The 27,967-nt window shown below is 41.9% G+C and overlaps 1 protein-coding gene across 2 annotated transcripts; it reads left to right on the top strand.

Annotated features, from left to right (window-relative positions):
• Window positions 1–242: 242 nt before the first annotated feature.
• vrk2 (VRK serine/threonine kinase 2) lies at window positions 243–27,936 on the top strand. 2 transcript variants are annotated; one of them, XM_008280982.1, is made up of 14 exons: window positions 243–397; window positions 1,674–1,808; window positions 2,290–2,345; window positions 3,819–3,888; window positions 4,702–4,789; window positions 6,454–6,562; window positions 6,805–6,897; window positions 7,141–7,273; window positions 17,217–17,337; window positions 18,928–18,986; window positions 21,124–21,296; window positions 23,919–24,062; window positions 25,861–26,037; window positions 26,330–27,936. In XM_008280982.1, exons 2-14 carry the CDS (start codon window positions 1,679–1,681, stop codon window positions 26,645–26,647), a joined length of 1,671 nt encoding a protein of 556 aa, XP_008279204.1. In that variant the 5' UTR covers window positions 243–397; window positions 1,674–1,678; the 3' UTR covers window positions 26,648–27,936. The 2 variants fall into 2 exon arrangements, with proteins under 2 accessions (XP_008279204.1, XP_008279205.1); XM_008280983.1 differs by lacking the exon at window positions 26,330–27,936 and having other exon boundaries at window positions 25,861–26,288.
• The last annotated feature ends 31 nt before the right edge of the window (window positions 27,937–27,967 follow it).

Below are 27,967 nucleotides of genomic sequence, written 5' to 3'. Positions count from 1 at the left end.
AAATATAAACTCCTCTAAGTTTTTACAAAACCAAGATGACCATGAACATGTCCCGTAATGTGAACGACGTCATCCTGGTTACAGCTTGTTGATTTGTCCGTTGGAGCGAACCGTACGCCGGTTCCCAGATTCTCTACCTTTCTATTGGCTGATTGTTGTGAAGCGTCTTTTCCTTGCCTGCTATTGGCTGTACGGCGTAGCGGGAGGGACAACTTTCAGGAAGTGAAGACGGTTTGTTTCTGTTTCAGAGGCGCGGGTGGACCAACGAGAAGAGTTTGTGGAAGAAGGGTGACTTTTAAAGAACGTAACAGTATTAATCACTGTGTTTCTAAACAAAAAGCCCGACTGACGACGCACGGCTCCTATTCTGCTCGGAGGTCGTTGCGTATTTTAGCATGTAAGTGACACTTAGGACCGCCTTATTAGCTAAGTTAGCTGCTAGTTAGCCAGTTAGTTGTTATTGTAACGTTTGTCTCGTCAACGTTTGTCTTTTGCCCACCAGAGTTTAAAACATAGCTGCAGTGTGTCCAGCGGTCTTCCGTTGTGTTGTCGGTCTGGTGTTTTATCTGATTAGCTAACCTTAACATAGCAGTAACCAGCAGAAGTACGTAGCCAGCTGGGCACACCTGTGATTTAATACCAGAGACAGGCTTTAGACTGCCGCACAGTACACAGCAGAAGTGAGTACACCTCTGTGCAATGTTACTTACACGTCAACGTTTTTCTTGGGCATGGAAGCTAATAGTGGGCAATGTCCTTTACACTTTCTGAGCTGCCACAGAAAGTCTGATTTCCATTAATAATCCTTGTGCCTATAGTGTAAAGTTAAGGAGAAGGACCACTGCAGCTCTGGTTAGTGGGGCTGTAGCTCGTTCTGATTGCTGCTGCAACTGTGTTTCCACTGATTTTAGGTGATCACTAATATCCTTCTATCATTTGTCATTTTGATGAAGTCTCACAATCAGAATTTTCAATTCTTCTGTATAATTCACAGGTTTTCTGACTTGTGTGTCAGTGATCACAGATGTATTCACTTTTGTTGTATCTACTATGGGGCCTGCATTTTCAATATAGACTTTCTGTCAATTTTTTTTTTTTTTCAATTTTTCATAACTGAAGATACTGCACTTGTCAACTTAGAAATAATAATATTGATAGGTGAAGCAATTTCGAAACTTTTGACATTTCAGTGGTAATTCATATAGTTCTACAGGGTGAGTAGGCAGTCACGAATGAAATCTGAAATTTCACTGATCAATAAAAATACCATAATTCACAGTGGGAAGGAACCTTGCTTTAATTCCTATAAGCTCATAGAATTTATTCATATCAGATTCAGATATTTAGAGCAGACAGATTATTAAATGAAGTTTGTGGACGTTGTCTCTCACTCAGATAACCTGACCAGCACAGGGCAGCTTTGTGCTAGGTAGACTGGATGTTGTTTCAGTTTTGTTTTTGTATTAAACAGAAATAAAAGAAGACATTTCACGATGCACTTTCATCTATGACATCATTGTCTTCCTAACATTTTATCTCAAGCATGCAGCTTCAATCTAATATTTGCAACCACTGCCAGACCAAGTCATAGAATTTTTGTTTTGCATTTTGTCTCAGTATATAGATGCAATTTTACAATATTTTCTCACACTTTTTTTCTGATACGCTCTTAGTGTTAATGGCACCTCCAAAGAAGAGTGCGCTACCCAAACCACTCCCGGATGGCTTCATACTGACAGACACTGAGAAGAAGAAATGGAGGCTGGGGACGATTATTGGTCAAGGTGGATTTGGACTGATCTATCTTGGTAATGAGTGCATTGTGTGTAATGACACGCACACACACACACACACACACACACACACCCTGTACATTTACACTTTGTCACATAACTATGTACGCGCATGCACACTTATTTTTAAGAACTCCCTCTCATTCTGTCCCACATACACACATTGTTTCAGGAAGACACTGATTGATCTGTTTTTTTCTTTGTTGTGAAAGTTGCTTGCACAGATCAGATTGCTACAAGAATGTCAACGCTTGTCATGTGCTGCAACAGTTCCCCACTAATCGACATTTGTTTTCCAATCAGCTAGAATTCCCCAGATTTACGAATGCATGAGTGCTCACTACAGTACTTTGTAAATGTCTTTGTATTCTTTTGTGCATGTGAAAACTCTAAGTGACTTGACATAGTCCAAGAATTAGGACTTAACATAATGTATCATAACTTTGTACCCAGCATGTTTTCTCATCTTCCCTGTCTGTCTTCTCTCATTTTTAAGCCTCCCAGAACATAGACAGACCGGTTGCAGCGGACACTGACTTTGTCATAAAGGTGGTGAGTACCTTTGTGCTGCACAGACACAGCTTATCCGTCTTCAGGGACATATAAATGCTTTTTGAAATTGTAATGTAATGCAGGATGTCCTTACTGCACTCTTCTGTTGAAGGCAGAAAGCAGTTGTTACCATGGTTATGGACAATAATGCGTGGGTAAATTGTTTACAGCAAAGTGATGTTTCCTCTTTTTTTTTTTTTTTTTTAGTTTCAACTTCACACAACATCACATGACTTAGTCACTGTGAGAAAGCGTGTAAGAAAATTTCACAAATGATGACTAGAAGTAACATTTGACAGTGGAGCAGACTGGAAACTCAGCTGGCGTGACTGTTCTTCCAGCGTTTGCATATGCACTTCTGTCTGTAGGCAGTTAAGTGTCCTCAGCTGGCTTATATGTATTGCATTATTCACTCGATGCTGGGCTGTATTGTCCACTTCCACTTGCCATTAACTGGTTTGTGCCAGTGGTGGATTTTACCTTTAGTTTTGTTAATTTTGTATTCAAAGTTGTACATTGTCATCCCTCGACATGTGCCTTTTTCTGCAACTAATTGGACTATAGAGAAGGGAACAAAGCTCTCATGACAGCATCTCCTTTGTTTATCACAGCGATATGGACAAAAAAACAATGTGCAGACCACAAACCTCAGGTCTTTATTTGCTAGCAAAAATGCTTCTGACTGGAAACAGTGTACCCAGATGCTTAGAAACCATGAGACAGGATTCAGAAGTGTCAGATTAAATGATTGATTTGTACATTTAATTCTCCACACAAAAACAAACTTTACATTTCAGACAAATCCCAACCTAAACCAAAGTCTAAAAACTCCTCTTTTTGGTTTTACTTGGGTTTAAGTCTCTGGTAGTTGTCTGGCAAACTCAGAAGACACTGTTTACAGCAGGAAACATCACATAGCACCCCATAAAACTGCAGGTTATGGTTTTCATGCTTAGCTTTTGTACAGAAACAAGATAAAAGGTGTTAGTTGTTGAAGGCCAAGGCAGTGTCCTGCATTTGAGGGGTAAATCTGTATGGGTGAACTCACCTCAGCTTGCATTCCTGCTCAAATAGAGCTGGACTCTGGTCTCCCACATGGAGTATTGCAGGTTGCCAGTGTTGTGAAGTTTCCAAACCAGTATGTGAAATGTTTGCTTCAGTTTAACATTAACACTCTTTGTTGAACAAAGCACTGAGAGAGGACAGTTTCTTCTTTCACTTCCCTCAAATAAAACAGAATTTCCTTTACTTTGCCATGCTTCATGCCGGTGTTTTTGTAATTTTGCCTTTGGAAGCTTTAAAAAGAAACAGATTCCACAGGCGGTTGTGTTTGGCCAAGTTGTAAGATACCCATTGGTTGAGACATTACTCCTTATCACAGTTTTACTTTGTGATCTCAACACAGACAGTTACCCTAGTGCAGCTTTAACCAGTGATAATGAAATGGTTAATACTGTGCACTTGTACATGCAGGAGTACCAGACGAATGGCCCCCTGTTCTCAGAGCTCAAGTTCTACCAGAGGGCAGCCAAACCAGAGAGCAGTGAGTAGCACCACCCGTCCAGAGTCCCGGCAGCTCGCTGGAGCACAAGTGCATTTGACTGATGAAGTGGCTGCAGACACAGAGGCTTTGCTGCCTGCCGCACTGTAATTAATAATAAGCCAAAGCAAACATGCACCTCAGTGGCAGTTGGGCCCCCCTCTCCGAGCTTGTCTGAGCTCTCCAACGCCTTCGTTTGGAGAGGAGCAAGGGAGAGGAAGCCACTCACATGTAATGATGCCCGGGCCTCTGCTGAGCCCCTGACCACCTGCCAGCCTGGTTGAGAGCCAGTCAGGCCAGCCGCCATCAAGCCCTGAGCCAGGCCCACTGCTTTGTCTGGGGTCTTTGTGTGTCTGTGTGTATGTTTGCAGTTGTGTGTTTGTAGTTTCAATACTTTAAGATTGATATTTGTATACACGAATTCTTGCTCTCACAAGGACAAATCTGATTTTTGAACAAAACATTTGCCAACTTTTCATGGAGTTTTTGTTCAGACTCCCCGGGGGGGTGAGGGGGCAAGGCGTCACGTCTAGGTAATCATAAAATTCTAAAATTGTTGGGAGAGGTACCATGGAAAGTTTTTCTACTTACCAGCCATCCCCCTCAGACTAATGTCAGTATATATAAGTGGTCCATGTCACCAGGGTTTCTGCTTTGTGAATTCAGCCATTGTGGTTGTGAGTCTTTATTTAGTTAGTCGTGTGACTCCTTTCAGTTCAGGCTTTTCAGATGCAGACACTCAAATATAAGTACCTCAGGAGTATAATAATGAAACTGTGACATATTCCTAAATATGCCTTCTCTAATTTTTTTCAGTGCAAAAATGGAAGAGAAGCAGGAAACTGGACTTTCTTGGCATCCCCACGTACTGGGGGTCTGGACTTGCAGAATGTAATAACCTCAGGTACGGACATAGCAAATACCTGTCGATGCACATTTCTGCATTTCTGTGGGTTAACTGAAACCCCAACCAGACATTTCTAAAAAAAAAAAAAAAAAAAAAAGCCACTATATGATGCATTGCTATTCAACTGGAGGATGTTGCTCTCTATTAGATTTTAAAATCATGCTGTCATAGACCAAAAAAGGTTGCTGATGCTCTCCTTAGAGTGTACTTTTGTGCTTTGAACACAGGTTTCATGGTAGTCACCTAACGTTTAAGGCCATTTGTTTTAGGTTTCTTTTGACCACAAACGATAATTCAGATTAGAAGTCTTTCTTATCTGTTGAGTCGGTCCGTTTCCGAACTATCTGCAGTTAAAAGAACAGCTTACTGGGCCAATTTGGAGAGCCAATCCACATCAGTCAACGTGCAAAAGTATGTGTTAATGAGCCCTTTCAAACCTAACCTGCAGCCACATTTGCAGGATGCTGTAACCATAATGGTGACATTTTTAATTCCACAACTCGGTTTTATACAGTTATCTTCCTTATCTCTGAACTGCTATTGTCCATTTATAACTGTAATAAGATAAAGACATGCCTTAAAATGTTATGCAGTAAACTGAGGTTATTAACAGTGCATAAGGTCATAAGAAGACCTGCTGCCTCCGGTGTGTGTGATTCAGAGAGTGACAGAGAAGGTGGATGAGTGATGATAACCTAGCCTATTTCACACATTTAAGTTGTCTATATCTTTGTCTCTGTCACTGCTTTGTCACTTTTTGACCTGACCTGCTGAATCCATGACACTTTAGTTTAAGCTTTCCCAGACCTGCCCAGGTTCTGCATCAACCTGCACATCACTGTATATTTGCCTTAGAAGGACCAAATTGTCTCAAACTCCAGCATTCATTTTCAAAATCATGTCTATTTTAGGTCTTTCAATTTGCATTCACATCCTTACTGGGTCAGTATTTTAGAATTTTCTGCTTCTGTGAGGTCTTGTTTCCCTGCTTGTCTGACCTACAGGTGCAGTAGGCGGCAATCTGGAAAACACAAGAAAAAAAAGCCAGTATTTGACAATGTACAGCCCTCCCCCTGCAGCTCTTCCTTCTTCTTTCTCTGTTCTAAACCCCTCCCATTAGTTGAACGTGAGCTTCAAACATGGAAAGGCAGTAACGCCAAAAGCAAAATGCCCTTGGTGTGATTGGGTAAAATCTACTGTCACTGGCTTTTGTAAACCCTGAAAATGGAGCCAGGAGGTGGTGCATATGTCTAGTTTCCTCTCAGACCACTTGAATGATATAATACTGAAAGGTTATTTGGGATTTTTTGCCCAATGCTTAAAGGCTAATCTCTTTTCTACGATGATATCAACAATGTTATATATATTTTTATGCGTTTGTTTGTGAGTGTTATGAAAAGAACCTGTCTCTTTGTCACTTACATTTTATTGTTATGCAAAGACTTAAACATCCTTTTAAGCATCAAAATATGTCTAATGAAATTCCACTATTGCATTTATTGCAAGTTCTTTTAAAAACATCAAAGTGGTGGATGCTAAATGTCAGAGTCAGACCTCCTACTTCCTCCAAAAAGCGGTCTGCATATCAGCTGTTAGTAGGCAGTGTGTTGTGTCGTGTCAGAATGAGAAACAAGGAATTGATCTTTTCCTGTCCCACTCAGTTATCGTTTCATGGCCATGGACCGACTGGGCACGGATCTTCAGAAGGTCTGTGAGCGCAACGGAGGCCGACTGAAGAAGGCCAATGTGCTCCAGCTTGGCCAAAGACTGGTGAGATAATCATCACGGAACATGTTTTTTTTTTCTGTCCGTTGATTGTTGTACAAAGAAGCTGGATGGAGCTACAGCACCAGCTGCTCAGCCAGTAAATTTGCATTCAAATACCAGTTTAACAGATAATGACCCCTCTTTCCCATAAAGTGAACCTTTTGATATGTGTATTCACTCCTTTTCATTAGTCTGCTCATCATAACTGTCATTCTTGTTTTGTGTGTGTTTGGCCGCTCCACCAGGTGGATGTACTGGAGTATATTCACGACAACGAGTATGTCCATGCAGACATTAAAGCTGCCAACCTCATGTGTGGTTACAGAGATCCTGAACAGGTTAGTCCACTACACATCTCTGGTAATTATCCTCCATGTGCACAGTACAGAATTCACACTTTATACAACCAATTAAGGGCTCTCCTACTGTGTGCTATTTTAATTAATAATGCAAATGGTCAGTTATCAGCTGTCCATATTAATGAGGTTTATACCTCTAAGAAGGAAGGACAAATGTCTTTTTTTTCCTCCTGATTAGCTTTGTAATTACAGTGTGTGCGTGTGTTCTGTTCTGTGCTGTAGGTCTACCTCGCAGATTATGGGCTGTCCTACAGATACTGTCCTGATGGAGTCCACAAAGAATACAAAGAAAACCCCAAGAGGTGCCATGATGGAACAATCGAGTACACCAGCCTCGACGCCCACAAAGGACTCGGTAAGATTTCCACTTCGTAAGCAGATAAACACTGGAGAAAATGAAAGGCCTGACTGTGTATTTCCAAATATGTGGTGAGCACACTAATGGTCATTTTCTTGGAATTGTGTGTGTTACATTGAGTTGATCAACAGAAACGATACGCTGCAGAACGCTTTCCAGGCAGCACAGAGAATTGAAACATACTGGAGCAGTTGATTTTGGCCATTAAACCAAATTGTCATCTAAAACACAAATTTTGAGGAAGTCTGTTAGTTGAGGTGTGACGACTCCCGTCTGGTAAAAAGCGCAGTTGTGTTACGCATTTGTTCAGTAGACAATACAACCCACAAATTGTTCAGTAATCAGCTTGACTAAAAAAACATTGGAGGCAGTGGGATCTGGTCATGCTTTACTCCTGGTGTTGAGGTGGGTCAGTAGACCGTAACATACAGACTGTGGAACATTGAGCCAATATGAACTGTGTGCCATCACAATAGCTTTAATGTACTTTGATTCTCCAAGCCTCTGGAACTCTTCTGAAGGTGTGGACACCATTCTTCCAAAAGATAACCCCTCACTAGGTAGTTTCATGATGGCAGTAGAGAGTGCTGTCTAAAATGTTGGTCCACATCTCCCACACAGGGCTCCAGACTGCAGCCAAAAATGGTCACATTTGCGACCAGTTTTTTTGAGTGTGCAAGTTAAAATGTTAAGCGGTTGCATTGGTGTGAGTGCATGATGATCATTCAGCTGTATTAGTGTCACTGTAACTTGCACAGGCAGCTACTGTGTTAAACATAGTGGTGGAAAGTAGTACTTTTATATTTTCTGTGTACTGCGGTATTTACGTTTAAAAATATGGTCTTCTCTTATAAAAACTGGGCACACATGTATTCACAGTTTTTCTGCTCATAGAAAACAGCGCATGTAGAAAAAATCACTCAGCTTCATGTGGGACAAATCTGACAATGGAACGCCTTAATTTACTATTTTCTTTATATTATATTTGGTTGTGGGGCTGCAAGGTGGAGCGGTGGTTAGCACTGTCACCTCACAGCTCGAAGGTCACCGGTTCGCATCACGGTGAGGACACCCGGGATCTTTCTGTGTGAAGTTTGCATGTTCTCCACCATGCAGCGTGGGTTCTCTCCGGGTTCTCCGGCTTCCTCTCACAGTCCAAAAACATGTTGAGGTTAATTGTCTGTAGGTGTGAATGTGAGTGTGCTTGGTTGTCTGTCTCTAAGTGTAGCTCTGTGATAGACTGGTGACCTGTCCAGAGTGTCCCCTGCCTTCGCCCTAAGACAGCTGGGATAGAGTCCAGCCCCCCCATGACCCTAGTGAGGATTAAACGGTGTATAGATAATGAATGGATGGATATTTGGTCGCACACCTGTCTGACCACACTTCAGCAAACAAGCAGCAACTACCACAGCCTGCAATGTGAAGGCTTTAGGGACATCGGTGAATTGTAGAATTGTAGAACCTATCAATAAGAAAAGGTTCAACAAGTCATATGTTTTGTCTGTCACAAGGTGGGAGGTGGGTCCAAATGAGAAAGTTGGTCTCAAAGGTGCTACCAGTGGAAAAGTTAGTCTGGAGCCCTGCTATAGACATTAAATTGGTGGCTGTGAATGCACATTTTTATCAAACCATACAGTGGATAGCAAAGAACTGAAACGACAATATCTAAGACAGTAAGTTCTAGAAGGAGGACTACACCATCTCTAATTCAGTTCGGAACTTTTGTGTTCTGCACAATTCAAAGTAAAATGGGGTCTTTGTCTTCTCTTTAGTGCTCTGCTGAATTACCAGACAGTAGCCCTTTGCAAATTGAATCCACAACCATTTTCCACACAACCTTGCTTTGTAATCTGAATAATTTAAATCCAGATTCTAATTATTAAAAGTGGACAAATCAGATATCACTAGGTACCTAAATTGCATTAAGAAGACACTCTCAAGGGCTTATCAGAGGGCCGATAATTATGCTATCTTTAACTAAGTCGTCCACACTTGCCTATATCTCACAAACAGGACAGTTTCAAGATAATGTCCCCTTGCTTTTTTCTGTATACAATATTGACTACTTGTCTGGATTGCTAAGTCCTGGAATCCTACATTAGTTCAGTCTCACCGCAGGGTCTGCATAGTAGCTGTTCTGAAGCTTATGACGATCGTAAACAGTCTTCATGAGCAGATAGAGTTTGCCAGTTGTCATTTAATTTCCTGTTATTTTCCTCCAGCACATTTGCATTTCCACAGCAGGGCCAAAGCCGCAGGAAGATTAATCAAATTAGTCCACTGAAGAATCAAAATACTAACGGTCTCAAATTCCCTCCGAATGCCGTCCTCTGCAAACACGGACAACAAAACCTGGACTCATTTGTCTGCAGTGAAATCTCTGCGGCTGCTCTATCCTGGTTGTTGTCAGCTACAAACTACAAGAAAAAACAACCTGTTTGATGCTGCAGGGTTTTTGAAAACGCTGTGTGTGTAACAATGCAGTGGAAAACATTCATACTTGACCAAACAGCAATGGCCCAAGCAGGTGCTTTTTAAGGGTCAAACTATCCCCTCGGAAATTAGACTGTTCCCGCAACTGACTTCCACAATAGGTTGAGCAGGTGTGTTTAATCTGCACATTCTACAGGAAACAACCGTGTAGCAAGGACGTATTTTCATGGAAACAACTTAAATATGTAGACATCAACTGGAGAGAGACTATAAAACAATACCCACATGCCATATTTATGTTGAAGATCAGCTGGCCAGCTCCCAAACTGAGAATCTGGATCATTTTATTTTAGAAGTCTTATATTTATTAACTAATTTCTGCAAACTTGTATCATATTTTCAATTAAAAATAGCTGGTATTTGATTGTAAATTACAGGAGTAATACCAAGAGAGGCCTGAGCCTTTTATTAATTATGAAGGTAATGGAAAAAAAGTGTTCCATCCATCCATCCATCTTCTCCCGCTTATCCGGAGTCGGGTCGCGGAGGCAGCAGCCTGAGCAGAGCCGCCCAGACTTCCCGATCCGCACACACATCCTCCAGCTCTTCCGGGGGGAACCCCCAGGCGTTCCCAGGCCAGTCGAGAGACGTAGTAAAAAAAGTGTTACTTCCCAAAAAATACAAGGAAATTATAAGTTTTAGATAAGTGAAAAAATGTTTATTAACTGATGTCCATCCATTTCCTAGAAAGTCTTAAACTGGATTTAATATGAATATTAATTTAAAGGGCATTTCTGCTGCATATTGGTTGAAGTCATGCTTACACGTAGGGATTTAGCTGCATTGGAAATTACCTTTGTTTGTGATCTATTAATAAAACCCATAGCATTCCATGAAACTCCATAAAACTTCACTGACACCGTATTTCTGCCTAATTTCCACAAACCAGACCTGTGAAATATAGGGCGTCTGTATGGGACCTTTTCATTTGCTGTTCTTATATAATTAAGACTTTTTGTTACCTTTTCACATGCTGGTGTATTTGTTGTGAGGTTATGAACTATTTTCCACTTCATACATATTTTTTCTTAAAACTGGAGTGTCTCATTAGCTGCTTGTCCATGTCTTTTTTAATTAATAGCATATTGCATAGGCCTTTGTTTGAATTACCCATGTAACTTACAGCTTAATACCAGAATCAGAATCAGCTTTAATGGCCAAGTACGTACACAACATACAAGGAATTTGGTTTCGGCTGTCGGTGTCGCCCTAAGCAACGTCTTATGGCTCTGAGCTGTTTTATCCCCAAGTTCTCTGTTTTTCCCATAATTTCCTCACCAGATATGTCCTTCTAGATGTGCTGCCAGGACAAAACACTGACAATCGACCTACACACAACTACCAGGGCAAAGATATTGACTGGACTTGATTTGTGTATTTCAGATAGCCGATTTCAGTACTTACTAAATGTGGAAAGAATGACATGTATTCACAAAGTATTTTACGATATCTTCATTAATCCTACTATAAGCTCTGTTCTTTCAGTTTGCAGCCTTCGTCAATACATGTAAAACAGTCTCCCGCCACACCATCCTCTGCCTCCCTGAGCTGATATTGGGAACACATTAACTGGCAAATTGCCTACATGCTCCCTCTCTTCATTGACCATCGATTCTCCATCCGCAGCCCCTCCTGAATTCCCCGGCACCGTCTCTGTTTAACAATTCCCTAATTAGCTGAAGTCATAACCTGCATCGTGTATTCATCCCCCCATTAATTAAGGGCTTTGATGTTTGGTTAGAGCGAGGCCCGAGCCACAGATAACCTCTATGAGCTCCGCGCCGACCAATTCCACTACCCACCAGTTCGATATTGTGAGTTAGCACAGCTCAGACTGCCTAATCGCCACGGCAGAGTTTCTATCACCGTGATCGATAAATGAAAGAGGGGCAGAAAGTGTCCTGTCAGCAATAACTATCAAATGGAAAGCCTGTCAATTTTAATAGTATTTTGGAAGGAGAACAGAGCAGCCGAAGGGCAAGCTGTACAAATTATGATTTGCTTTTAGTTCATTCTACATGAAGCAACATAATGTAAATGTTATAATTAAGCATCCATCTTGTGGTCATATTGAAGCTACCAGAGTGCTGCAAGGCTGACAGAGACGATGATAGTCATCGTCACAAACACAGGTCCATGCCTTTATTTACAGTTGTCCTCCGAAGGACTGAACAAACCTCAAGATATGAAGAAAAAGATCACAATGTGTATCTTCCTTGGTGCTGTCATCTTTAATACCTGCTTAGACACTCAGATAGAACAGGTAAGTGTTCGAACACTTTCCACTGCGCATTGAGATTATGACCAAAAACCAGACCCTTATATGCCCTTCACCGACCTGATGGCATCCATCTCCACAAAGATGTTGACAGGTTGCCATGGTGAGGTTTCGCGAACACAGCTCGTGAATGGTAGGCCTGTGAACCCCGAGCTAAACGGTGTAATTACTGCCATTCGGTGGGCGGACAGCGGACAGAAGACCGTCTCCAAACAACAAGACTGTGAAGCAGAAGGGTTAAGAGTGTGACACTGCAGCACACTTTAGGGAATCTGAATAACAATAGGAGATAATTAACAACACCATTGCTTCCTCACCTCCCTGTCTAAAGCATGTAGAGAACGTGCGCGCTGTGTGTATTTATGTATCGTGTATGTCCCAGCTGCCTTTAAGATTGTTTATGTGTGTGTGTGTGTGTGTGTACACATGCAGATTTCTCTGGGCTTTACTGTGCCATTCCTTATATGAGGGCAAAACACATTAAATACAGAAGAGCAGACACACAAACGCTATTATGAGCTGCGATAACGTGCCCAGAGCACGCACAGAGGGCAGCAACGCTTAATGTAGTTGTTGATCTTTTTAATTGTTAATCCATTATGGCGCTCTGGGAGTTGCAACATTTTTTCCAGTGTCAGTATCGCATGTATTTTTCATCTTTATTCTCCTTCAACAGGCTCTCAGTAGCAATGAAGCACTGTGTAATTATTTACAACAATAGGAAGGCTCACAGTAACACTGACTTAATGCTTACTTTACACCCGCAAGGGCAAACAGATCTAACTCTTATTATCAGAGTTGTTGAGATGAAGTGGAACAATGACAGTTTCACATTTGGGGCTAATGTATAGCTGACAGTTCATGCTGTTTTCACTGCAGATTTGTGCCTACTCGTTTGGTTTGAAAAGTAGCCATGGAAGACATCAGTCCCGACTAGATTTACTGGTGAAATTCCTGAGCTTTGCTCAATCTGAACAAGGATCTTTCAGTGAAGTCACATTTATCTATCATGATGTCAGTGTGCATTTTATTTGTCTTTTGATATGATCAGTTATTAGATTAGGCAGGCAAAGTGCATTCATCAGTAGAAACATCAGAAACTTGCATAGAAGTTTCAATATTCCAAGAAAGTTTTCACATTTTGTGGAGGTGGAGAAGTTTGAGGTTTGACTGGCATTCTTTTATTTGGGTCATTGTGCCTTCTTCTGCCAAGGTTTACTGACACCTGACTGAAGAATTAACACATCAGTGTCCCCCAACCTCATATTCACACAACAATAGTGGATGAAAGTGCAGAATGATTCACATTTTTATTTCACATTTGGCTCAAAGTTGTGCTACATATGACTGGGGATTTATACATCGGCCTAAAGACATGACAGACGATTTGCTGAACCCTGACCAGTCAAATACACAACCTGCTGGACTCTAATCATTGTTTGTCTCCTTTGCATTATGTGCTGACATGATCGCTAAGGTGGCACGAACTGACTTCAGTGTTTATGTGAGAGCACCAACAATAAATGTTTCTGTCTGTAAGAGTAAACCCAGAACCATTCTTTGTCACTTGGCAGTAAAGCATTGGGGTTTATTGTTCTTAATGTTCGTCATTTGAGGAAGCTAGCCTTACGGTTATGAGTTTACTAGAATTAAATAAAACTTCTCCTTTGCTTTGCTATGTTAGCACATTGAAGGTCACTCTGTGTTCCAAGAGGTCAGCATCACGGAACACAATGTAGAAGTTGTCATAGTAGTCAAGAAAAGGTTGAGTTTTCCACTATGATGCTCGAGTCTAGATACAATTAGGAATCATGTAGGGAGATTTTGGCCTCAGACCCTCATTTATAATGAAGAAAAACACAAAATAAACAAAGGGAAAATGGTAGAAACTCGTTGCAGAAGCAATAAAAAGTCATACAACATTTACAGTGTAGGATTCTGCAGGTGGAGGACTTCTGATGCTAACACGTTACCTAACAGCACAGTTCTCAACCCCTATCCTATGCATGCTGTCCTCAGCCTCCTCTCCCATTCCGATTGTCCTCATTGATTATTTAGCTTCCCTGCTGGGTCCAAGCAGTGTGCTGTACTGAGCTAACCCCTGAGTTTATTACTAAGCCATGTCCTCACAGCACTCCTCAGTTGTTCGGACTGTCCTCACTGCTTTCCCAAGTCTTGACGTTCAGTGGCCACATTGAAGAAGGAACCTAGGGGATCAGTTTAAATACTTACATTTCATGAATTTGTCAACATGTAATCAGATTACTGGCCTTCCATTCCACGTAATCTGGTCCTGTGTGCCAGTGACCACGCTTTCTCTTTAGACCAGACTGTTGGCTGGGGAGGATCAATGCCTGCTGTGGCTCAGGGAGGAGATTTCTCCCCTCTGATGGAGCCAGTCGATAGGTAATTTCTCCCGAGACGTGTGGCGGCCGTTACAGTATTGAGCTGCTAAAACTCCCCGGGCTCAACCCCTCTGGATGGACGTGGTTGCTAAGTATTGATAGACCTCACACATTAATGTAGACCCATGCAGTCACACACACACAATCACAAAAGGACGCAAACACACTCTTGACTTGTACTTAAAGAAGTCGTAGTACACGGAAATCACACGTACATTTGTTAAAGTCTTCACAGAACAAATGTTCTAATTCTGTTGGTTTAGATTCCTGCCGTGTTGGTTATGAACTGGTTATTGTGTGTGTAGACTGTAGACACACAGCTGATTACAGGACGACCAACATGTAAAGCATATTTTGAGCACCGTAGTTCTTCAAAGTTTTGTTAGACGCTTCCACAAGTTATCTTTGTGAATAGTGCTCTCCAGTCTGTGTATGTAGTGCAAAAAAAAACAAAACCCAAATCCCCTTAAGTTTTGAAAGAGATTTTAAAGTAACTCTTTCAATACAAAAAGTGTCTAAAGAAAAAAAAAGGATCAAAATTAGTGAACACCATTGATGTATTCTGTATTTTTAAGCCAGTCCTGCTCCCTCCATGTCAGTTGGTCTCCCAGCTGGTCGGTTGAAAGCTTGGGTGTGTCGTGTCCATTGTGTCTTCGGAGGCTGGATGTGTTATCCCCACCGTGTATATAGAAGATAGATAGCCACCGTGATGGCACCCATTGATTTGCGAACTACAATTGTCACGCTTTTCGAAACTGGATGTTATGTACCAGAGGTAGTACTGACTGACTGACTGTTGTTTCAGTGGTCACCTGCAGGATTGCAACAAAAACTATATTTCCCGTAAACCCCAATTATAAAAGAGATGTCTGTAAAGCTGTTGCCAGAACACCAACTTTAACTGCAAACAATGTCCATTTTTACACTTTCTGTTATGATTTTTTACTCTATGGAGATTTCATATTTGTAAAGTCTTCCCAGAGCCTACAAAAAATGATTTTCATGACTTCATCACAATGTAAATTCTGTTGGCTAAGCGGTATTGAACTCTCCCAAATACATCCACGATCACGTCAATTGTGATTAAAGCCTCAAGCAGATCACACAGGCGTGCTAAGATTGTTGTAGATTTAAAAGACACTGACTCAAGTGACATCACTTGAAGACATTTATCTGACCTCAGGTCCAGTTGAAGACACCAAAAATCTTCATTCTACTTTTTCCACATATACAGAAGTAACCCCGACACCTCGGAAGAGATTTCACAAAATCCGATTCCCTTTGGCTTTTCTATGTAATGTTTGCAAAACAGTTCAGAATTTGTTAGTCATGTTACTCAGAGGATAAATGGGAGAGACTTTACTGACAAGGGGAACAAGGGGACATTATTGTATCACAGTCACGTCTCCATTTTGGAATGGGTTGCCATGAACCTTCCTGCTCCCTGGAAGATGAATTGCAATTAGTTTGATGATCCCTTGACCTTTCTTGTTGCCAAATCATCAGCTTAAAAATTCACCTACAAATCTAATGACAACAAATGTTAGCTTTCTGTCACAGGCTAAACATGGTAAATATGAAAAACTTTAACGCTCATACGTACATATAAAAAGTATGGACGGGGTCAGCAGTACACCATTGTTGACTTCTGTAACATGTGGTAGTGATTTGGCCTCAGACATTCTCATGTTTTACAACCAGTCGGTGTCTACGAGAGGAGAGGAGGATATATTTTGTGTGTCTGGATCATGTCAAACATCACAGGTATCTGATTTCATTTAAAAAAAAAAAAACTGCTGGACTGCTTTCTGTCATGCTGGATCCTATAGCAGATGTAGTGCACCTTCCTCTGTTATCATCCTCCTCATACTCCCATTGGACAGTCGGTAATCTGACTGTCATTGTATCTCAGCTGAATCTGTAAATAGACTGTAAATAAAAACAGAGATCTACTTTTACAACTAGTTTTCATCTTCATAAATGTCCCTCTTGCTGAAACAGTAATACCCCACTACAGGTGACACAATGCAAAAGCTGAATGAGTATCTGTTCTGCTGGGTTCTTAATTGATTCTTCTTCGTGAATCACTTTTTTTGATTTAATTTAGGGATTCAAATGGTGGTTGTGTCCAACTTTGACTGTTGGGAAACATCTGTTGTTTGAAAAAACTATATAGCTGCCTGGGAATCAAGCTACTACTCAGTGTTGTGCTGCAGCTTTTTTATTGTCATCCATCCATCTATTATCTATACACCGCTTAATCCTCTGTAGGGTCACGAGGGGGACACCCTGGACAGGTCGCCAGTCTATCACAGGGCTACACTTAGAGACAAACGAGCACATCAACATTCACACCTACAGTGAATTTAGAATCATCAATTAACCTCAGTGTGTTTTTGGACTGTGTGGGAGGAAGCCAGAGAACCCAGAGAGAACCCAAATTGCACGGGGAGAACATGCAAACTCCACACAGAAAGATCCCAGGTGTCCTAACCCGGACGTGAACTGGGAATCGTCTAGCTGTGAGGTTACGGTGCTAACCTATTGTCATCTAGTCTTTGTGAAATTATTTTATCGACATGACACATTTTTCCTCCAATGCAGGAACAAAATGCTGCAGTTTGACCCACAAATGTAAAAATTTACATGAAGGGAAACTTGAGATGGAGTTGATTGATTTAGGAATAAAAGAAGCAGCAAGTAACATTTTATCATATTATGTTTTTGTTATTTCTAACCACCTCACCTTTCTGTTTGTATGTAGCTCCATCTAGGCGGAGTGACCTCCAGATTTTGGGTTTCTGTCTTCTTCACTGGTTAACTGGGTCACTTCCCTGGATCAGCGTTCTCAAGAATCCAACTCAGGTCCAGGAGGCCAAGGCCAGGTAGGCAGTCACTTGCACTAGCCGGGGGCCCTTAGGGGGAGGGGAGGGGTATGTTCTAGCTTTGTATTTTCTGCCACAACGTACACTATAAATTGTATACATAATAGAGTTTGTGGATACTGTTTGGTTTAAGGATGCAGCAGCCTCTCTGAGTGAAGTAACAGTTGGGTAGTTTAGCTATTTTCAGTAACTGTTGAGGCCAATTCCTGCTTTCCGTGTCTGCAAGGGTATACATGATGGAACGTTTGTTATACATTAAAGCTTGTGAGGGTCAGCCCAAAATGGACTGTCCACACCAGAAGCAAATGATGCTTAAAACAAAAGCTTGTTGTGAGGAGAAACTGTATGCGGAGATTCTCCATCATCAGCACATTCATAATTTAACAATAAAAGAGTTACAATCGGTGTAGTCGCTGCCAGAGATCCTGCGTTATGTCCACCTACTGTGCTCAACATCAGGAATAATCACTGACATGGTGGGACCACCCAATCTGTAGCCAACTATGACATCCTGTAAAACGTGCAAAGTCACAGCCTTCAGAAACAGCCACAGGAGCCCCGTGTGCTCGTCTGGGTGACATGAGGGGCAATGAGACCACCTAAACCACCGCACACGACAGACTTCCTCCTATTGTCCTATGAATAGAACCATGAGTACGTCTGCTGCTTCAGCCATGCAAACACCATGAACCGACCTTAAGAGTTCCATTATTATGCAGTTTTCTTCCACAGCATTTGAAGTTAAAAAGTTTTGTGGATTTGTAGAGTATTTTACCGATATCTATCTAAAGTAGATTTGTAAGACAAGTTTTTGCAAATGTGAAACTTTACTGAAAGCCGCTGGGCCAAACAGTTTTAATGGACAGCCAGGTTTGATGCACAGGCCACTGGGCTTGGTTAGGAGCTGTTGCTCTGTAGGTAAAAAATAGTATAAGATACACTACCTTGTTGTCATTATTTGTTACCTTTAGAAATTCTTTAAACTTGGCTTTGTATTCCCCTTTTAATTTTTTTTAAGATAAATACTGTCTCTTAGATGTTACATACATACATTTTAGAAAAGACTAAAATGCTGCAAACTGTCTGCTGAGAGGGAAAAAAGTAAATAGACAGGATGGACACAATATCCAGATTTATACAATCTAACACTAGTTGTTTAGTTTGTTAGATTGCAACAATTGAAATGTCATATTGCTGAATACATACTCTAAGCAAAGGGTTCTACTTTCTGCTTCTGCGAGTGTACAAGGGTTTGTTAAGTTAAAGTTTCGTCCTAAGATGCAGCTCAAAATTGCACATGCTTGGCAGAGTGTGTGTGTAGGTGTGTGTGGTATCTGCAGCTGTCTGTGTGCACATCTACAAGATGTTCAATCAACAGTTAATATTAATAAATACAGTAAATGAATACCTGAGTGTTTTTAACTGAAGAGAAGTCTTAAAGTTCTGTGGGACAGCTCGCTTTGGCCTGGATTCAACTTATTCTCCTTCTGTGTTCTCCTCATGCTCCCATCTGCCCCTGAACTCCATCTCTTACATCTCTTTATGTCCCCCCCCTCCATACTGTTTTATCTTCCTTTACTCTTCTCTCAGACTGATAGATAATCTGCCAGACTCAGTCCAGCAGCTGTCAGTGAGCGGAGCCAGCACAGGTAAGCCAAGGCCGCGGGGCGTCTTCAGGTTACAGGATATCATTCACGCTTCTCAGGTTAAACGCAGAATTTGGAAGTAAGACGACAAAACCTTGGAGAGGAGAGGAATCACTGTGTCTTATCTTCTGCTCTTTATAATGGAGATCCACAATAAAGGCCATAGCCGGGACTAGTTTCAGTGCACAGGGCACACGAGTAGTAGCTTCTGTAAACCAGTATCCTTGTATGTAGAGACGTTTGGTAGTGGTATTGGTGCTTGAAGAAGACATTGTTGTTGTTGGATGACACATATTAGGGATGTCACGAGAACTTAACCTTAGTTCCTGAGCTCTATTGATGCCAAAATTCCTCAAATGGTTTATATGGTCATGGAAGTACTGTAGCTGCTGGAGATAGTGAAAAGCAACACGCCCACTGTGACTGGCAGAAAAAAAACCAAGCCAAGAGTCATCATCTGTGGAGATATTTAGGGTTTATGCGAGGTGATCAGGAAGAAGTCTTAAATGACCACAAGCCAGAATGCAAATGGAGCAAACGGCCCAGACTTATCTACGCTGTGTAACCTTTAGAACCCTAAAGTCTCCCAATGGGTTTGAAAGACATGGTGTCTTTAAAATAATTGTCCAAGGTATACCATTTGTCAGAAACTATTAAAAAACGGAAAGGATTGTCAGATTTGGTAATGGTCCTTGAGCTAATGATGTGTGATTGCTGTTCAGTCAGTAAACATTACTAAATCTAAGCTTAAAATCCTGATATTTCATTAAATTACATTTTAGATATCTCAGCAAAACATTGTCTTGACTGATCAGCTGCAACCAACAGCTGCATGATAAATATTCAGTAAGTATTTGGTGAACTACAAGCTGCTTTACACAGAGCAGAGAGAAGGCACGTATGGAACCAAATAAAACATGTTGGAAAAGTGAGAAAAAACAACCCAGAAGTTGCTGGAGTTTAGAGGGTCAGAGGGGTATCTACATTTATGGTTCAAAGTAAGAGCATTTCTGCACTTTCATTTGATTGGTTGATTTTTCTTTGGCTTCATATTTAGTCTGAAGAACCATGACATTCCAATAGTGTTGGTACCAACTACCAGTTTTCTGGTATTGTGACATACCTACACTGCACACATACTGATCCTGCAGTTTTTTTTACTCGGGGAACAACACTGGACTGAATTCTTGGCTCACTTTTCACTTCCTCTACATAACCCTGGTTCAGTTCAAAGAACGTTCAGGACTGCACTGGTTAAGGGTGTGCTGGTGAACTGATGAAATGTGACACGTTTGAATGTTTCCCAGCGGGATTCCTTACTTAAATGAATGAAGGGGCTAATCTTGGTTTGGTTTGAACACGGCTGAAACATTCCCGATGTGAACCGAATCTTTAAAACGGATTACAGGGCTCTATAGAGACGAGGCTAAACCAAGCTCCAGACTACATGGACTCGTTCGAGCTCCCAGAATAACACCCCCCGTCTCCTCTTCAGTTACCCGAAGCTCCAGAATAACTTTTTACCAATTAAACAGCTGTCCCATTGACATGCCTTTCAAAGTTTGTCGTGTTTTATCTTTCCTCTTTATAAGGAGAGGTCACACCTGTGTGATGGCTTAGTGTGTGATGTATGGTTGGGACCGGGTGCTCCTGTGCTGACAAAGCCCGGCTGCCCGCCACAGATAAGAGCCAGGGTATGCATCAACTGAGTGTGTGTGTGTTTGTGCGTGTGAGATACAAGTTCCACTGCAGTATGTGTCATACACGTCGTCTGGCCAGTGTGTGATGCATTGAGGCCGACTGTGTATGACACTTCCACACACACACACACACAGAAACACATATCCATAGCTGTACGCATGCCTAATCTACTGTGTGTGGGGAGATACATGACCAGCCGGCGTATTATCTGGACTGTGAGACCTTCAGGTTCATCCCGCCTTTTCTGCTACATGACTCAAGTTCCCCAGAAATGATTTCACTCAGAGGAGGTCGTATTACTGACAACAACGTCTGTCAGTTAGTAAAATCCAACCAAGGTCTGATAGCAGATGACAGATTTGTGTAAATGATTTCATGGCTCTGGCTTGATCCGGTAGTTTCTACAAATATTTGATTTTTTTCCTGCTCCTGTCTTCAGACGAGGTGACTGAATTCCTCCTTTATGTGAGAACTCTGGGATACCAAGATAAGCCCAACTACCAGCATCTCAAAGACCTGCTGGCCAGTGATGTCAAGGGAAGACTAGACTTCTCCGGGCCTCAAGGACCTGCAGGGGAGTCAAACACCAAGAATCCTCCCACCAGGGAAAAGGTGAGAACATGACAAGGTGTGAGTCAGTGACGATGTGACATCACTTGTTAAACAGTTGCCAGCACAGACAGGCTTTTTTCGTAGTGCTATGCATATAAATATAAGAGTGTGAGCAAACCCAGAGCACGATAAAATGAGGTGCATTTCACTTGAGCAGACAGTTGATGATGTACTTCAGCATGATTTTAAAAGCTAAACCACGAGGGCTGCAGTATACAATCACATGCAGTTTGTCAACATAAAATGAACTGAACTGAAATGGTCTGTTTGCTTTTTTAAAAAAATTTTTTTTGGGGAGGAAAATTCGCAGTTTAATCAATTAAACTGTAAAATAGTCAATAGATTTAGCGATTGAATACCCGTTAGTTGCTGCCCTATAAACTGCTGATACATCAATCTGCTACTGACTTTATTAATCCCAGATGGAAGTTCTGTTGTTACAGCAGTAATATTCAAAGCAAAAAGACGACACAGAATATTACGGTACGGTATAAAATGAAGGTTAAATAAAATAAAAATATAGAAAATATAATATGAAAAAAGTCATCACATTTACAAGAATATATAGGAGATAACAGAAATGTGCTGAGATTGAAGCATTAGAAAGTCTTACTGCTGTCGGGAGGAATGACCCCCTGTAGCGTTACTAGTTCATTGTTTAGGACAGAGGTTCTCAAACTGTTGGAGCCACGACCCCCAAGATAGCATGAGTCTGTGTTCGTGACCCCCAGTTAGAATCATTAATACCTCATCAGTAACAACTCTGTTGTTCATCATAAATGCGTTAAAATTAGCGTCTTAATTCCACAGATTCATCTCTTTACATTCATTTTCTTTGAATGAATGAATTGAATTTATTTTGAACAAATGAAAGGCTGCAGGTGTCTCGGTGGTTAGCACCGTTAGCGCCTCCCAGCTAGAAGGTCGCCAGTTGGCGTCCCGGTGAGGACACCCGGGATCTTTCTGCGTGGAGTCTCTATGTTCTCCCCGTGCAGCGTGGGTTCTCTCCAGGTTCTCAAGCTTCCTCCCACAGTCCAGAAACATGCTGAGGTTAATTGATGATTCTAAATTGTCTGTAGGTGTGAATGTGAGTGTGCTTGGTTGTCTGTCTCTAAGTGTAGCCCTGTGACAGACTGGTGACCTGTCCAGGTGAACCTGCCTTCACCCTGAGTCAGCTGGGATAGACTCCGCCCCCCTAGTGAGGATTAAGGTGTAGAGATGATGGATGATCTGGCGACCCCCTGAAATTATCTTGGGACCCCCGTGGGGGTCGCAACCCCCAGTTTGAGAACCACTGGTTTAGGAGACGGTCTTAAAGTTAATTCAGTGTCATACATGGTTGTTGTCCCCGGTGTTCTGGGACATGTCACCGTGGTAACATGTTTATAGGCAGTGGACTGAGTTACTGTCAGGTTGAATCCACTGAATCAAGTTATCAATTAACTCGCTTTAAATCCTTGAATTTATTTCCTATGTGGCAACAAAAGACTTTAGAGGAGCCTTTAGAAACTGCTGCAGGTTTAAGTCACTGAAACACTCATTGTACTGTAAATATACATGTAATGTTTTCATTCAACAAGAATATCTCAACATGCAGCAAACATAACACAACCCTCACTTCCACTCAGGCCAGTACACGTTTTCTGTCCAGGGCAGTACAGCTCTTTTCCCTGATCACTCAGACAATAGAAAACAGTAAAACTCCAGTGTTTTGGGCAGCTCTGTGTACTTAAACACTTGTGTGCAGTTTGAACCGGTGGATTACAGAGGTTTATTCACAGCAACAAGGTAGATACAGTCTTTGAGGTTTCACTTGGTATGGAATATTTTAGCATTCTGTCAACACGGAGCAACTTCAGCTTTGGCCACAAAGATTCATGTCCCATCTGCTGAGTCTCTTAACCCCAGAGTGCAGAAACGTGACAGCAGCGAAGGGGAGGGTTAACCTGCCAGCGACAACCCCCCAACTCCCCCTAACAGTGAGCATGTCAACCAGAGGTGTCCAGGTCTAACGCTGGAGGAGGACCATGATTCTCCTCCAATTCACCAGAATCACTTCTTGACCCTGAGGGGCCCAGCGAGCGCCCTCTCAATGGTCCAATTTGAAGGAGTTGATGACACACACTTTACACAGCACAGGGTGTCTCCAATTATGCTCCTGATTTCCTCTCCTCTCCTTGTGTCATTTAATTTCCATGCTAAAGTGCTGGCCAGTTTGATCCCTAGTTAAACAGAAGTGGCCATTTACTGGCGGTTTAGTGCGGAGAGTAAATGTCAGCCGAGATAAAGGACACTGAATGGGCATGTTCACCCAATCATTTGCTGCTGGCGTTGTATAAATTTATTATTTTATGTATGATTATAGTTTTGGAGAGAGGCGAAGTTTTACTTACGGAAGACTGGTCAAAGACGGGTGTAAAAGGCATTTCTATCAAAGTTCACCTTGTCAGAAGAGATTTGAGTGTAACAGACGGGGGAACTCGGCAGCACCGTGTACAACACAACTGCTGAAAGGAGCACTTATGTTTAGAGGCAACAGAGTTTAGACTGCGGTTCAAACATGAAACCACACAGTGAATGTAAACTGGCTTTAGCAACTGCTGACAATTAATCTGTCAACAGAAAGCAGGACGAGCCAGAGGGCCCGCCAAAGCCAAGCCTTCGCCTGCAGAGGTGGACGATGAAGAACACGAAGAGACGAAGCCCAAACCGGTGCCAGCTCGCTACAAAAGAGGACCGCCCCTCCCTAAACCTCAGTCACAGCAGGTAAGAAACTATTCTAACCACCTTATACGTCCATATGTTCGACAATAACACTTTGTCTGTATTCCAACATGTGATGTTTTAGGCAGCAGCTGGACTTTTAACAGGAAATGCTGGTTAGACTGTTGTGCTGCTTGTGTGACCTCATGGACTCTGAGGTTAGATGTGGCCAGAGCCAAAGGACGCCAACATGGCATCTTGTTGTGTACCAGCTCTTTCCATCTTTACAGGTTTTGCTCAGTGCAGACATGTATTATAGGAAGTTCATCTAAAGTTACTGATTAAGTTACCAGTCTTTTTAGTAAGAAAATACTTTTAGTGTGAGTTAAAATGCAGCAACTTTGGAAGATTTCCACCAGATTTGATTCATCTAAAAGTCTGGAGCTTCATATTCTCATACACTTGCTAATATAGTTCTATTAAAAAAGTGGATGGCAGATTTAGTCCTTCATGAATTTCTTTATAAGCACATTAACTCTCTGTACCCCAAAACCCACTGGTGAGTTTGAAAGTTAGCTTTTTTTTTTTTTTTTGGTCCATCCATCCATCCATTGCTTAATCCTCACTAGGGTCGTGGGGGGCTGGAGCCTACAGCCAACTTAGAGCGAAGGCAGGGGACACCGTGGACAGGTCACCAGTCTATCACAGGGCTACACTTAGAGACAGACAACCAAGCACACTCACATTCACACCTATACAGACAATTTAGAATCACCAATTAACCTCAACATGTTTGTGGACTGTTCGAGGAAGCCAGAGAACCCGGAGAGAACCCACGCTGCACAGGGAGAACATGAAAAACTCTACACAGAAAGATCCCGGGTGTCCTCACCAGGACGCGAACCGGCGACCTTCTAGATGGTGCTAACCACCGAGCCATCTTTCAGCCCCTTAAAACACCAAAATGACACCGTTTATCGGTCAGAAACTTTAAAAACAAAAACAATTGGTTCTTGGACTAATCTTATGTGACATCCCCTTCCATCTGGAAAACCAACCCAATCTGGATTTTTAAATTTTTTTTTCGTCAAAATCAGGTTATTCTACATGTTTCATTTAAACATTTTCACCAGATTTGGAAAAAAAACATTTAAATGAGAAGCCACTAGTGAGTCAGTTGCAACCAACAGTCATGATAAAAATGAGCTGAACAGGTCACACAGTGGGACAAGCAGGGTAATTATGACTTAAAAATGCAACTAATAAAATGTCTACACTATACCATATAGATCCATCACTGGTTTTTCAGTTTTTCAGTGTTGGAAAAATGTCAATACCATTTAAAAAAAATTTTTTTTCAATCTTTGTACAAGTTATTAAACAAAGAAAGTGTGGTTTGAAAGTGTGCTGTTTTCATAGAGGTGCAGGACTCTACTGCAGTGATAAAACAGCTTACAGTGAGTAAAAAGGAGCAAAATACTAAACACTCAGAAACTGCTTGCAGTTCAGAGAGGTAAAGAAGGGATCTGTAAGTGGCTGCTACAAACAGGAGGGCTGGTTACATGAACACATGACAACAACAATAAGAGCTCTGAACTTGTCCTTTAATGAAGGGACACTGATGTTTCAGACGTTGCTGGACTTCCAGACTTTCTGTTCCTGTGCCTTCTGGTTTAGATTTGTTGTTGTACTTTCAGGTACATTACAGGCAGAGAAATATACTTAACAAACTTACTGGTGAGACTGAAATTAGATCGATTAGAGAGCCATCATGTCAGCTTCATCATATAAATATAATTAATAAACCAGCCAAACTGCTATGAATCAGTAATAAACTGCAATTATTTCTGTCTGCTGATAGAAGAAGGAGGTGCTGCCTGCTGTCAGAAGATCAGAGAGGCTTCAGGCTGGACCCGTACACTCTTACAACGAGGAAGACAGTGAGGAGGAGGATGAAGAGGATGAGGTCAGACCCAGACCTATTCCTGCACGCTATCTGAGAGGACCTCCGAAAAGCCCCGAAGGTCAACCCAAACAGGTGTGATGGCAACAAGCTCACAGCCAGACTCCTTATGTCTGACAGCTTATAGTTTGCCGCCTTAAGCGTGACTGTGTTTAAATAAATGTTACACTAATAGCTCCAAAACAAGTATTTTATTGCCATTTAAGCTTTATGAATGTGTTATAACAGCCTAAATGTCTTGTTGCGACTCCAGGTCTCAAAAAGGTTACAGACAGATACAGACAGTCGGCGCTTTAGCCTTTCATCTCATATAGTGCACATTGTGTAAAAAAAAAAAAGCATACACGTGAATTACCCTCTTTAACAGAAAACTAAATGCGAGTGGACCGGCAGGAAAACAGACGACCTGACTGTGACCTCTGGCAGACGGGAATGGCTCTACATGCAAAGGAGAAAACCTGAATGGGCAAACTGTGACATAAAGAGCCCAGCACACATGGATTACACAGAGAGATGGGATGAGAGGCTGCTTCACGAGCAGCAGAGCTACAGCCAGCAGCGCTACAAGCACAGAGACAGCACAGGACAGGACACTGGTCCCTCACAGACACGAGGACTGATGTCCTGCTTTGTCGTTTTGGGCGCCTTCCTTCTAGTGGTTGCCATTTTAGTACATTTAAACTGACTTGTGAGCAGGTGAGGGATCCGCCACGTTGAACAGTGCTGCCTTCCCAAAGTGGAGATGGAGCTGCCAGGGACACAAAGCATCTTCTCAGGACTTCTGGGCTGCCATTTTCACAGTAATAGGCTGGAATAGAAGGAGAAGCCTCAGTGTATTCTGCCTATTAAATGTTCTGTAAAGTTAAATGTGGTTTGAAGGATCGCTTTTTCAAAAAAATATTCAAGTGGGCTCTCATTTTTGACTCAAAATCACATGCACAAATAAAACTGTCTTTGACTCTAAATCGATGATGTGCTGTATTCACACACATCCAGTGTCACACACTTACTCCTTTGTCAGACGAGGAGTAGCTTCAGTGAAAGTGTCTGAATGCAGCATATTGTGGCGAGCGCACTCAGCGGCCTTTCAGAGAAGAGAAGGCTACGTGATGTATAGAGCCATGCTAATTAAGTATGCTGAATATCTATTGAGTGTGCACGGAAGGCCTTTCTGAAGCGCCGTGAAGGCAGCTGTCAGTCACACTGTGAGGTGCAGACATACCTTGCTGCAGTAAGGACACTCTCCAAAAACAATGCTGAAGCTCTGTCTGCTGGTGGGGAGCGCTCGCAGCCACTGAAGAGAAAAAAAGAAAGAAACTACTTGATCAAATCATTACCTTGGATCGGATGTGTCACCGATAAAAACGCTTGTTTCAATGTACACTTCTTGCTGCACTCTGTAAAGGCATATTCAAGATTATCCGATACCTTGGAAGCATTTTGAGGGCTTTTAAGTAGAACTTTATAATGTCCTCCTGCCACTTTTTTTTTTTCTCTAGGCTTTAAAGAGAGATCTGAGTGTTCAGAATCTCATTGAATACGGAGAATATAAACATGCTCAGGCAGATGGAGCTCATTTGCTGCGTGTCATGAAGCAGCTGCAGTCCACCTCAACAATCCCTCTCTTCACCTGTGAATGGCGAGCAGAAAGTAGTGCGTCGGTGCTCCGACTCAGCCAGAGATCACACTCCGCCGTCGCTTATCTGAGCAGCCCGGCTGTACAACACTAACACATTAAGCCGAACGAGACCTGTGACTGTCTTATCCTGAGAAGCAAACAGTTACAACACCTCTGATTTAAAAAGCGGTTGGCTCCTTAATGCAACTGTGATGCTTACTGATGTAGGTCTGGAACACTGGACTCTGACGGTTACATGATCAAACTCTGTATTATGATTACCTGAGTAAAAACCACAAAGTGTAATGGAATGTAGAGAATATTTTTATGCCAAATAAATATTTTGCACAAACCAATTATTCTTGCATCAAGTTCTTTGACTGTAGT

Source organism: Stegastes partitus, unplaced genomic scaffold (assembly GCF_000690725.1).
Source record: "Stegastes partitus isolate 25-593 unplaced genomic scaffold, Stegastes_partitus-1.0.2 Scaffold217, whole genome shotgun sequence".
NCBI classification, from domain to species: domain Eukaryota; kingdom Metazoa; phylum Chordata; class Actinopteri; family Pomacentridae; genus Stegastes; species Stegastes partitus.
The sequence above is the reverse complement of the archived record's forward strand: the minus strand, read 5'-3'. Positions and strand labels throughout refer to the sequence as shown.